The sequence below is a fragment of the Prunus avium genome, chromosome 4, assembly GCF_965620075.1.
Source record: "Prunus avium chromosome 4, drPruAviu1.hap1.1, whole genome shotgun sequence".
Taxonomy (NCBI): Eukaryota; Viridiplantae; Streptophyta; class Magnoliopsida; order Rosales; family Rosaceae; genus Prunus; species Prunus avium.
In genome coordinates, this window is record NC_142287.1 from 27893082 (window position 1) to 27905474 (window position 12393).

The 12393-nt window shown below is 38.4% G+C and overlaps 2 protein-coding genes across 2 annotated transcripts; both read left to right on the plus strand.

Moving 5' to 3' along the window:
• The first annotated feature begins 325 nt into the window (after positions 1 to 325).
• LOC110744626 (T-complex protein 1 subunit gamma) lies at positions 326 to 6435 on the plus strand. Its single transcript, XM_088252089.1, has 13 exons — positions 326 to 484; positions 688 to 749; positions 1379 to 1451; positions 1712 to 1779; positions 1983 to 2052; positions 2443 to 2511; positions 2661 to 2732; positions 3346 to 3419; positions 4098 to 4760; positions 4850 to 4975; positions 5197 to 5301; positions 5438 to 5512; positions 5977 to 6435. The coding sequence occupies exons 1-13, from the start codon at positions 460 to 462 to the stop codon at positions 6163 to 6165; spliced, it is 1671 nt and encodes a 556-aa protein (XP_088108215.1). The 5' UTR covers positions 326 to 459; the 3' UTR covers positions 6166 to 6435.
• Positions 6436 to 6841: 406 nt separating this feature from the next.
• Positions 6842 to 7281, plus strand: LOC110744630 (SEED MATURATION PROTEIN 1). Its single transcript, XM_021944615.2, has one exon. The coding sequence runs from the start codon at positions 6869 to 6871 to the stop codon at positions 7169 to 7171; it is 303 nt and encodes a 100-aa protein (XP_021800307.1). The 5' UTR covers positions 6842 to 6868; the 3' UTR covers positions 7172 to 7281.
• Positions 7282 to 12393: the final 5112 nt, after the last annotated feature.

The following is a 12393-nucleotide window of genomic DNA, read 5'->3' on the forward strand; positions in this document are numbered from 1 at the left end:
ATTACTCCCCACCTCTCTCGATATTTTAGTATGACCCTATTTAAAACATAGAAGAAATAAGCAAAAAAAAGGGCATCCCTTTCACTCAATCGTAAAGGACATCCCCTTCACTCCTCACCGATAATAAGAAAAAAGAAAAAAAGAAAAAAAAAAAGCATTTTCTTCTCTGCGTCTGCTTATATATATATATATAGATGCACTCCTCTAAATTTCGAAGATCCACAATTTTCTTCGTGGGCCAGCCTGACCCAGCCCAAAATTCGAAGAGACTAGAGCCCACTTGAACTTGTTCGGAGCAGACAAGGGTCGCCCGACCCGTTCAAAGCAGTATCAGGGTTTCAATAAACCTTTTACTCCCTTTCGGCGTTTCCCTCGCATAAAAACCTCTCTCGAGTGTTCTGAACTCGTCTTCCCTCTTCCTCACACACTCAACAGTTTCAAACAGATCTCAACATCACCATGCAAGCCCCAGTACTCGTCCTGAGTAAGCTTCCTTTCTTCTTCTTTTTGCCCTTTTCAAGTTGCAGTTACTTTAAAGTTTAGGTTTTGAATCTGTCTTTTATCTGGATATGCGAAAAAGCTTAGGTTTTTGTGTTGCTTGCTGCTTTTGAGGATTATATTTAAGTTACATTGAAAGCCCATTTGCTTAGTTTCACTGATCTTGCTTGTTTCACCTGATTTGAGCAGAAGATTCATTGAAGCGTGAGTCTGGGACTAAGGTGCACCATGGTAATATCCAGGCATCAAAGGTATGATCAAGGGCACTCCATTTTATGAATCCAAACATTTGATTTTGTGTGAGAGTGTAAATCCGTAGTTTTGTTCGTTCGAGGGAAAATAATATTTTTGGTGATTAAGTCTTGGAGATAAATTTATTGGAGAATCCAATAAATTTGTAAATGGGTTTTGTTTTCTAATGTTAATGGAGTAGATAAATTTGAAATACTCTTTAAATTTGAGTTATTTTACATGTGCCGTAGTGTCTGAGCCTTGTTTTGGTCTATGTAGCATAGTACCGGGTGAAAGACTTACTGAAAAAGAGGCTGTTTTAATTGCATATTTTATACCTAAAACTGAATTGATATGAAATTCATCTGAAATGTGTGTTTTAATATTTGTTTTCAATGTAATTTAATTGCTGAACGGGTTAACATGAGTGTTAGCCTTCTCACTATGAAAATGTTAAATATTTTCTCATGAAAAAATGCTAAGCATTTAAGCGTCTCAGTTGTGGATGCTCTTTATGAGAAAATATTTTTGTGTTTCACTTGTGGTTACTTTTTCATAAAAATGTTAAGCATAAAAATGTTACTTTTTCAGATTATTAGTATTTTGGGTCTCATGACCATGAAAATGTTAAGCATTTTGATAATGACAGGCTGTTGCTGACATAATCCGTACAACTTTGGGTCCTCGATCGATGCTCAAGATGCTACTTGATGCTGGTGGAGGTAATCCTTTTGTCTGCAGTATACAAATTTTAGGACCCAAATAAGCCCTTGTTGTAGGTGGCAGTATGTTTGTTGCTGCAATTGCATTACCTTGTATCCATAAGTTATTTTACTGTTTTTATAGCGTGGTTCTATTTTCAATTAAGTAAAATTAATGTTACTGGTTGCCTCATGTATCTATTTCATGGGTCTATGGCTTGTGTCTGGTTCTTGATGAGTTTGCAATACGCTAACAAAGTTGTTTCCCTCATTGCTAACAGGAATTGTGGTGACTAATGATGGAAATGCCATTCTGCGTGAATTAGATATTGCACACCCAGCAGCAAAGGCATGATATTTGTCTCAAAATGCTCCTTTCTGGATCTAATTTTGTTTTCAATGCAAAAATTACTCTCCGTTATTTCTGCTTCTTTTCCCCGTGTTTTACCATAAAATTTTCTCCATGACGCCTTACTTTTGTATGTGACCCCCCTCCTCATTTTAATTTTCTTGTTATTCTTACCTTTTCTCATTTAAAATTTGTGATGATAGTCAATGATTGAACTAAGTCGCACACAAGATGAAGAAGTAGGTGATGGAACTACATCTGTCATTGTCCTTGGTATGGTTTGAGCTTTATTTATTTATAAACAACTCACTGTTCATTTATGGGCTATAGTAATATGTTTATTACTTATTGGTGTATATTCTTGTTCAATCTCGTTTCTATTGAGATTTTTATTTTAGACTTGGTTTCTATTGAGATTTTTATTTTAGACTTGGTAAATAGTTGTTAAATCTATCTGGCGAAGGAAAAAATATTGCTTGATAAATAAGTTGATGATATACAGAAATAGGTTTAACTTGCAAAATAATTAATATATATCACAGGATTTAGTATGCTGGAGGAAGGTGATTATGCATCTTTCTATCTACTGGATATGTTAAAGCATTATTATATGTATATAAAGTTTGTTCCATGTCTTACATTTGGAATGAAATTTTGGTGTAGCTGGTGAGATGCTCCATGTTGCAGAAGCATTTATTGACAAGCATTATCATCCTACTGTCATTTGCCGAGGTAAGTTGATAGAAATTATGATAACATATTCCTTTCTGATTTTTCTTTCAGTTATAGTTTTGGATTTGATTTTGATGTGTGACTTATTTTTCTGTATTGTTTTTGTCTTCTTTTTTTTTTTTTTTTAATTTTCTGTTTTTTGGTTGTAGCATACAACAAAGCTCTGGAGGATGCTATTGCGGTTCTTGACAAAATAGCAATGACCATTGATGTGAAGGATCGTAAGTTCCTCTAGTTTCTTGTCCACTCATAATCAAATTCTCTATCTACGTTGTATTTGTATTTGGTGCCCAGACTATAGGTCTCAAGCTCGTAGTTAATCTACTTATGTGAGAATGTAATGTCATGCATCAGTATATATAAATAAATTCAGGGGTACTATTCCTTGTGCTCAATAAGATCCATTTTGGGTTTGATGTTGCAGCCTTAGATTTTTCTTAGTAGAAAATGGGGAATAGACTTTCAAATTTAAAGCACCAGAAGGGAAAAAGCCAAGTTTGACACACATAGTTCTATGCCCATTTGCAATTGTAGCTGTAACCTCTGTTACATTTCTGTAATGTTAGCTTCATATGTATTGAATTTGGAATGTGCGTAGTTGTATGCCCATTTGCAATTGTAGTTGTAACCTCTACTCATTTGCAATTGTAGCTTCATCCAGAATAATACTTTCAGTGCCGGCTGTTATTGATGATAACATCCATTGCTAATCGTTGGAAACCTGTCATTGATTTGAATATACTACTCGTACTAATAATTTGCCTTGGGTAATGAGTTTTTAAAATGTCCAGTTTGCAGTACTGGAATATAACTTATGTATGCTTTACGTGGCAGGTGCAACAATGTTGGGGCTGGTCAAAAGTTGTATCGGTACAAAGTTCACTAGTCAATTTGGGGATTTAATTGCTGTAAGTGCTTGTCTAAATAAAGGTTTTACATGTAGGTCTTTCCTCTTGTTTAAAGGTTTATGAGTATTATGATTCTTCATCTATGTAGACTGTAAAGTGGCCTATGAAGGACATACTGACAAACTTTTTAAAGGAAAATGCTCAATATTGCCCAAAACGTGAAACACTTGAACCACAAAATGAGCTTTAACCATGGATTTTCTAATTTGAATTCTTGCCTTCCAGCATTTCTATTTGTTTTTCTTTTTTATTATACAAATAAGATAAACATTACTTTGTCTTTTATGTTTCCAAGATTTCTTAAGAGCATTCAAGTTAATGACACTCATGCATGCAAGTTTATTCTGTATGAGAATGACTTTGCATCCTCTTCTAGGTGGAAAGCTCCGGCATTGATTTCATAGTTTCAAACATTTTTTTCTTTTATAGTATGTCTTGCACTTGCTTGAGCGGCCTTGGCACTGAGAATCAACTTGAAAAAAATCAATTAAACTGGTCTTCAGAGTAAAAGTAAACCGGCAAACTCTTCAATTAAATAAAAACTTCCAAACTTGAATTCATGTCCCTGTATGTAGTGACAATCACTGTGAACCTAAAAATCAGGAAGTTTGAACACTTTGTCTCTCTCAGATCTGACCGTATATTGGTATGCTAAGTATGTGTTGGGTTTTCTTTTAGGATTTAGCACTTGATGCTACCACAATAGTAGGGGTGGACCTTGGCCAGGGTCTGCGGGAAGTGGATATTAAAAAGTACATAAAGGTTGAGAAGGTTCCTGGTGGCCAGTTGGAAGATTCAGTGGTTCTCAAAGGAGTTATGATTAACAAAGATGTTATTGCACCTGGAAAAATGAGAAGAAAGATTGTCAACCCACGCATCATTCTTCTTGATTGTCCTCTTGAATATAAGAAAGGCGAGAACCAAACAAATGCTGAGTTGCTTAAAGAAGAAGATTGGGCAGTCCTGCTAAAATTGGAAGAAGAATACATCGAGAGCCTATGCGTGCAAATATTGAAGTTTAAACCAGATGTGGTTATCACAGAAAAGGGGCTTAGTGACTTGGCATGCCATTATTTTAGCAAGGCCGGTGTCAGTGCAATCAGGAGGTTGCGGAAAACAGATAATAACCGAATTGCCAAGGCTTGTGGGGCTGTAATCGTTAACAGACCAGATGAATTGCAAGAGTCTGATGTTGGTACTGGCGCTGGGCTATTTGAGGTTAAGAAAATTGGTGATGAGTTTTTTGCATTCATTGTTGATTGCAAAGAGCCCAAAGCATGTACTGTACTCTTGAGAGGTCCTAGTAAGGATCTCTTAAATGAAGTGGAAAGGAATTTGCAGGTATAGTGGTTTTACTTTTCTGTCCCCATTACTTAGAATAAATATGGTATGCTGAAATTTGTTATTTACTCCCTTAAATCTGTTCATAGGATGCTATGTCTGTAGCAAGAAACATCCTCAAGAATCCGAAACTTGTTCCTGGTGGTGGTGCTACAGAGTTGACTGTATCTGCTACATTGAAGCAAAAGAGTTCATCTGTAGAAGGTATAGAAAAGGTAAAAGCTCCTTTCCTTATCCAAAAGTTTGGTATTTCTTGTGTAAATTTGGTCCAAGAATAATTCCTTGTGGAAGTAGAAATCTAAATTCTATGAATAAAAGGCTGTCACTTCACTTCACATGCTCTTTGACATACTTAAGATTAAGAATTAGCTGTGGCTTCACTTTACATGCTTTTTAATGGAGTTTTATGGCTACACGTGTTTTGATGGTAAAACAGTGGCCATATGAAGCTGCTGCTATAGCTTTTGAGGCTATACCACGTACTTTGGCTCAGAATTGCGGGGTGAATGTGATTAGAACAATGACAGCATTGCAGGGAAAGGTTTGAATCTTTTCTGTATGGCTTTGTTCTGCTTTACTATGACTTGTCATTTCTATGTACGTTCTGCTGCATCATTTTTTTTTGGGTCAGAATCTGATGCATCATTTATATCCTAACCACAATTATTTTTTGATAGCATGCAAATGGTGAAAATGCATGGATTGGCATTGATGGTAACACTGGTGCAATAACTGATGTGAAAGAGAAAAAGGTAGGTGGATATCTTTTTGGCTTACTAGTGTTTGCTCTCTTTTATTTCCTTCACTATCTCAATATTCAAGTTTGTTGGCCGATTGATATTTTGGGAAAAGCTCTCAAATAGGACACTTTTCTGTAGTATTGTACTCGAATGTATCCATTATATGGAAATCATCTTGATATGGTGTCGATATTATTGATGTGTCCCATTATATCAATAGCATATTTTCCCACATAGTTTTGATTTAGCATAAATAAAGCGTCAATATTCTGGTTGATATTGTCGATTGCTTCAGTAGTAGTTCTAGTTTAGAGCTTCTCCCAACATAGTTGGACAGCACTCGTGTGAGGGGAAGTGCTGTTGTTTTAGTTACTACTAAAGTGAACGCCATTGTTCATAATTGAGCATCCATGGAGTCTTGAATCTGAAATTTCTTATGTCCGTAAGGCTGCTAATTTCTAGAATTATGGTGTCAGATATGGGATGCCTATAACGTGAAGGCTCAGACTTTTAAAACTGCCATAGAAGCTGCTTGCCTACTTCTCAGAATCGATGACATTGTGAGTGGGATCAAGAAGAAGCAGCCTCCTGGTGCCAAAGCTCCTTCGAAGCCTCAAGTTGAGACGGAAGGCGATGCAGATAATGAGCAAATAATTCCCGAGTGATTATCGAGAGCACGTGGTTTTCTCAGTTTGAATGAAGTTTTGCTTTAAAGAAAGAAAAGAAAGGAGCATTATAAGTTTGATGAGGATATTTTGTAGGTTTGTAATGTCACCTAAACTTTGTAGTGTGTGTTTTGTCTCTCTTCTTTCTTTCTCAATCCAGGAAGGGTGGGAAAGAAGAGGAGTCTTCTTATTGGAGAATGCTAATGTTAGTTTGCCATGTCATCTGTGTATCGAACACAATTTATTTGTTAACTCCTTGGATTGGCACAATGACGCTTATTTCTACCATTGTGAATGATTGTTAAGTCGAAACTTAGTTATTGACAAAAATGTAATTTTCTCAAAGTTAAAAACAAAAAGTTTTTCATGACCAAGCATCAATTTTAATAAGCCATTGTGGCACCTAAAGCACACGACATACAGCAACGTACACAAACTTGTGGAGGCTATAATTGATCCTAACCATCACTATTATCAACTTAGGGACAGTAAGAATTGATCTTGGCCATTCATCAAGAGAGAAGAGAGTTTCACAGATGGAAAGGCAGAATAAATTCATGTTATACAGCAAAACAAGACACGTGCCAAGTTTAACTATACACTTGTCACTCCCATGTTAAGCCAATCTGCCACGTAGTGATTCAAAGCAGAGCTTATAAATGAACCGAAAGCAGGTCAAACACCCTAGACACAGGGCTAGCTGATGCAAGTGAAAATGGCAAAGAGCAAAGATGACATAAAGTATGGGACTTCACAAGCGAGGCTGAACGAGGACGAAGCTGTGAGGGTTGCGTACAAGCATGGGACGCCTCTTGAAGGAGGCAAAATTGCTGATTCTGAGCCTGTGGATTTATTTTCCAGTGCTCATAATATTCCAAAGGCTCAAGCTCAGGCTCATCATGATGTTCATGATGAAGATTCTAATCACAACCAGTCCCAGATGAAACAAGATGATCTTACTAGAAGAGAAGGTGGTCCAGAATCTGCTGCTGGCAGTACTAAATAGAAGGCTTTCCATTTTGTTTTTTTTCTTTTTCTCTTTTATATATTCCGAAATTCCTTCTGCTGCTGCTGGTTTTCTCTTTGTTATGTGTTCGTTGTTGTATGCTTTGAGTTGTAGGTTTTCTTCTTTCTTTTTTCCTCTCCTTGTTTGTATTTGAGAGAGAGAGAGAGAGAAAGAAAGAGGCGACAATTGGAATGAAATATTGGACAAGAACTCAAAATGATTCTACTTCTAGACACAAAAGAAAGAGGGAAAAAGAAAAAGAAAAATCAATAGAAAAAGTCTTAGCGGTTGAGTCATGTGACCTCTTGACTTGAAATAAAACGAGAAATGATAAAAGCCTAATAATTCTTGGAATTATTATTTTTTTCTTCACAAAGCGGTATAATACTGTGGGGTCAGATGTGATCCAACAACAGCTGCACAAAGAGAGATTCTCTGTCCTAGGAAGATAATATAAGAACTGGAGTTGTAGATAGAATTGGAGTTTCTCAGGCTGTCATATCTGGGGTAATCATTAAATTTTTATTTGATGAACTTCTCTGTATTTCTGGGCATGATGAATGGTAGTCCATTCGCATTTGGAAGTAAAAACTTATATATACGAAGTTGTGTTGTGAGACTGCTACTGTCATCTTTCCTGCAACTTACCACTATTCATAAAACCATATCCATATCCCTGTACAACTTGTGTATTGCTTGCATATTGCCCCATTGTAATTTTATTGCTGATATATCTAGTGCCTATTGCCTTGATCTGCTTCCGTAGTGTGTAGTTATTGCCTTATTATTGTACTATTTTATTATTTTCGTATTTTTTTTCTTTTTATTTTTCAATTTTATTGCCTTTGTATTGCATGTGCATTGTTGGTATGTTGCCCATGTGCGTTGTTGGTATGTTGCTCGTATATTGCCTGTTTATTACTTGTTATTGCCGTTATTTTGAATGTGTATTGTCTTTATTATTTGTTATTTTGCCTGTGTATTACCTATTTATTATTTGTTATTTTGCCTGTGTATTACCTATTTATTATTTGTTATTTTGCCTGTGTATTGCCTGTTTATTATTTGTTATTGCTGTTGTATTGCCTGTGTATTGAATTTTTATTGCCTTGTTCTTTGCTGCAATGGAACATATAGGGAATTTAGATATAAAGGTCCACTCAAACTGGACATAAACATATACAAATATTTAGTTAGCTGTCAACTTAATACCAAAAGTGAGGAAAATATGTGTTATAGAAACAATAGAACATGTGTTATAAGAAACATATGTTATAGAAAGAATGGAACATGTGTCAAAGAATGGAACATGTGTTATAGAATCTATCAGGTTATGTCCTGAGAGAATCTGTCCGCAAGCATTTAAATTCCACCCAACACATTAATAAACCAATAAACAATCCCATCTAGCAACCTTGTACTATACAATGAGCCACCAATCAAAGCTACAAGTCCCGTCTGTTGGAAAAAATGGCTCACCTAAAAGGATACAAAGTTTTTGGCGCTCAAAGGATGATTTTGAATCTGCCTAAAAGCGACCGGTCGCTGGACATTTGCGACCGGTCGTTTTGAAGCAGATTCGAAGTCTCGTAAGTAATCGACGAGCGACCGGTCGCTAGTTCTTTGCGACCGGTCGCAGGCACACGAGCGACCGGTCGCTGGACATTTGCGACCGGTCGCTTAGAAGCAGATTCAAAGTCTGGAGGGAAAACTTCTGGCGACCGGTCGCCCATTCCTGACGACCGGTCGCTCCAGTCGTGCTGTGATGCTTTGCTTACGTATTTTCAACTGTCTTTTCAATGGCTATCGCTTTCCACGAGTTTGCAGGTGCTTAATGGATCACTTCTGAGGTAAAAGAGGGTTGACTACCTGCTGGATAGTTGGGAGAGCACTCATGGCTAATTGGTTATCCTATTTTGATTAATCTCCTCTCCATTTTCTGGTTTAATGGAGGTGGCTGAGTGGGATTGTATTACCTACCTAATCTGACCCTTAGTCTAAGTGGTGACTAAAAGGAAAGAACGTGGAGGACAATCAGATATCCTATCTCTTGTCCATTGGCTTGTGTAGGTAATGGGATGAAGTAAGATAACACAAGGGAGAAAGAATGTTGAACTAATGTAGTGGCAAAAGCTGGAAACAAGTTAGAGTTTTTTCTGAAGAGAGCTTTGTTCAGAAAAACCAAGGTGAGAGCAAGAGAGTTCTCTAAGTGTATCAAGGTGTTGAGCAAGGGTGTGAGAGAAACAGATTGTGAGGGTAGTGTTCTAAGGGGGTTTCCTTTGTAAACCAAAGTTGTAACCTATCTTCATTAGTGAAATTTCTCAAGGTGATCACCAAAGAGGATGTAGGCAATTTGCTGAACCTCTATAAACACTTGTGTCATTTGTGCTTGGTTAATTTCTGTGTGTGTGTGTAAGACTCATCCATCATTGAGTTCTTTGTCCAAAGTCCATCAACAACAAGATCTTAAAAGGGCAGTGAGTTAGTCATTCTAATTCACAACAAGTGGTATCAGAGCTGTGTTTGGCAGCTGGAGCTAGTTCTTCTCTTGGAGTGCTAGTGTGTTGAAGATGGCAAGTGACATGGAAGCTGAGAGTGGTAGCAGTTCACAGCATCTGAAGCCACCACAGGCAGCAAGCATGAAGGTGGAGTTAAAGCCTTTCACAGGGAAGGAGAACTTCACTCTTTGGCAACGAAGGATGAAGTCAGCTCTTACACAACAACAACTCCATGTTGTGTTGGTTGGCAAGGAGAAGAAGCCAGCAAGCATGACGGATGATGAGTGGGGAGTTCTTGACGAGTTAGCCAGAGGAGCTATCGAAAACTATCTCTCCGATGAGGTGCTCATCAACGTGATAAAGGATACAGCGAAGCAAACATGGGAGAAGCTCGAAGAGATGTTTGCAGGGAAATCGTTGTCCAACAAACTCTTCCTCAAGGAAGAACTCCTGAATCTTAAGATGGAGGAGGGAGGAAATCTAATGGAACATCTAAGTAGTTTCAATAGATGTGTTGCTGACTTGCAGAGAATGGATGTGAATTATAGTCCGGAGGATAAGGCTCTCATGTTGTTGACATCCTTACCTTCGTCCTATAAACACTTCCGAACCACTCTTATGTTCGGAAAGGTTACTCTTGATTTTGAGCCTGTGGTGCAAGACATCATGACACACCATAGGATGACTCAACGTTCGGGAGAAAACTCTCAAGGTGAAGGTCTAGTTGCAAAGACCGGAGAGAGAGGTCGTTCAAATAGGCGTGAAGGCAAGAAAGGCAATAGAGGAAGGTCCAAATCCAAGGCGAAAGATGGTTGTTTCGAGTGTGGGTCAAAGGAGCATTGGAAAAAGAATTGCCCCATATGGAAGGAGAAGAAGAACAAAGGGAAGAATGCAGCAAACACAGCGGAGGATGTCACGGAAAGTGATGGTGAGCTTTTGTGTGTTAATAGCAATGTTAAAACAAATGCATTGGCTAATTCTTCAAGGTGTTCCTCTTCCGATTGGATTTTGGATTCCGGATGCTCATATCATATGTGCTCAAACAAGGAGTGGTTTGACACGTATGAGAAAGAAGATAGCAGTGAAGTGATGATGGGGGATGGCTCAATGTGTAGAGTCAAAGGAACCGGTACAATCAAGGTAAAGATGCATGATGGAGCTGTTAGGACGCTTGGAATGGTAAGGCACATTCCAAAGTTGCGTAAGAATCTCATTTCCCTTGGAACTCTTGATAAGAATGGTTATTCATTCAAAGCAAATGGAGGGAAACTCATAGTCTCAAAAGGTTCACTTGTGATTATGAAGGGAGAGATTCAACCTAATTGTCTATATAGGTTGTGTGGTACAACAATCATAGGTGGAGCAGCTGTATCTACAAGCAAGGACTCGGAAGATGAAACTCAGCTTTGGCATTTGAGGCTAGGGCACATGAGTGAGAGGGGCATGCAGGAACTACACAACAGAAAATTGTTGAAAGGTGTTCAAAGTTGCAAGCTTGAGTTCTGCAGATTTTGTACCATGGGAAAGCAATCAAAAATAGCTTTCAAGCAGCGAAACAAAGAGGAAGAAAGCACGGGTGTGCTAGATTATATTCACACGGATGTATGGGGGCCATCACCGGTTAAATCGAAGGGTGGAGCTCGCTATTTTGTGACTTTCTTGGATGATTTTTCCAGGAAGGTTTGGGTCTACTTCATGAAGGAGAAATCTGAGGTCTTCACCAAATTCAAAGAGTGGAAGGCGGAAGTAGAGAACCTAACCGGAAGAAAGATCAAGATCCTAAAGAGTGACAATGGTGGTGAATATAAGGACAGCAAGTTCCTTGAGTTTTGCAAAAGTGAAGGCATTAAGAGGCACTTTACCGTGAAGAAGACACCCCAACAAAATGGAGCTGCGGAGAGGATGAACCGAACTCTCATGGAGCGTGAGAGATGTATGAGAATTCATGCAGGGTTGCCCGAATCTTTTTGGGCAGAAACGGTTAACCACGCTGCCTATTTGGTTAACCGATCGCCTTCAAGAAATCTTGAGTTCAAGTGTGCAGAGGAGGTATGGTCTAAAAGGTCAATCGATTATTCGAATCTTAAGGTGTTTGGGTGCAGTGCATATGCACTTATTCCTAGTGATGAAAGATCCAAGTTGAAGCCAAAGTCTCTTGAATGTATTTTCATTGGATTTGAGAGTGGTGTGAAGGGCTACAAGCTGTGGGATCCAGTGAACCACAAGAAGATACTCAGCAGAAATGTTGTGTTTGATGAGAAGACCATACCTATGAACAAAGTCAAGAATTCAGAGGCAAAGGAGGATGTTGTTGAGAAAGAAACAACCATTGAAGTTCCACTCAAGAAGGTGTCAAGAAAGACTTCACGGAAACAGCCAACTGAAGACGTTCAGGAGGAGGTGGAGTCTGACATTGAAGAGGAAGAAGCTGGGCAGCTTCAACAACACACTCAAGAAGAAGAAGAGGCTCAAGAACAGGTGGAGCCATCATCTATAGCTCGGTCCAGACCCAAGAGAACCATCAAACCACCTCAAAGGTTTGGATGGGAGACGGATGCAGTTCACTATGCCCTAAATGCTAGTGAAGAAGAACCAACCACGTTCCAAGAAGCTGTTGAGAACAAGGAACGGGAAAGTTGGATGGAAGCTATGATGCAAGAGATGGAATCTCTACACCAAAACTCAGTTTGGGAGTTAGTTCCTAAACCCAAAGGTCGCAAGGTT

Coding starts and splice junctions, on each gene's coding strand:
- LOC110744626 (XM_088252089.1), top strand. CDS start 460: ATGCAAGCCCCAGTACTCGTCCTGA. Junction 485..687: donor AGCCCCAGTACTCGTCCTGA/GTAAGCTTCCTT, acceptor TGATTTGAGCAG/AAGATTCATTGAAGCGTGAG. Junction 1,452..1,711: donor GCTACTTGATGCTGGTGGAG/GTAATCCTTTTG, acceptor CATTGCTAACAG/GAATTGTGGTGACTAATGAT.
- LOC110744630 (XM_021944615.2), top strand. CDS start 6,869: ATGCAAGTGAAAATGGCAAAGAGCAAAGATGACATAAAGTATGGGACT.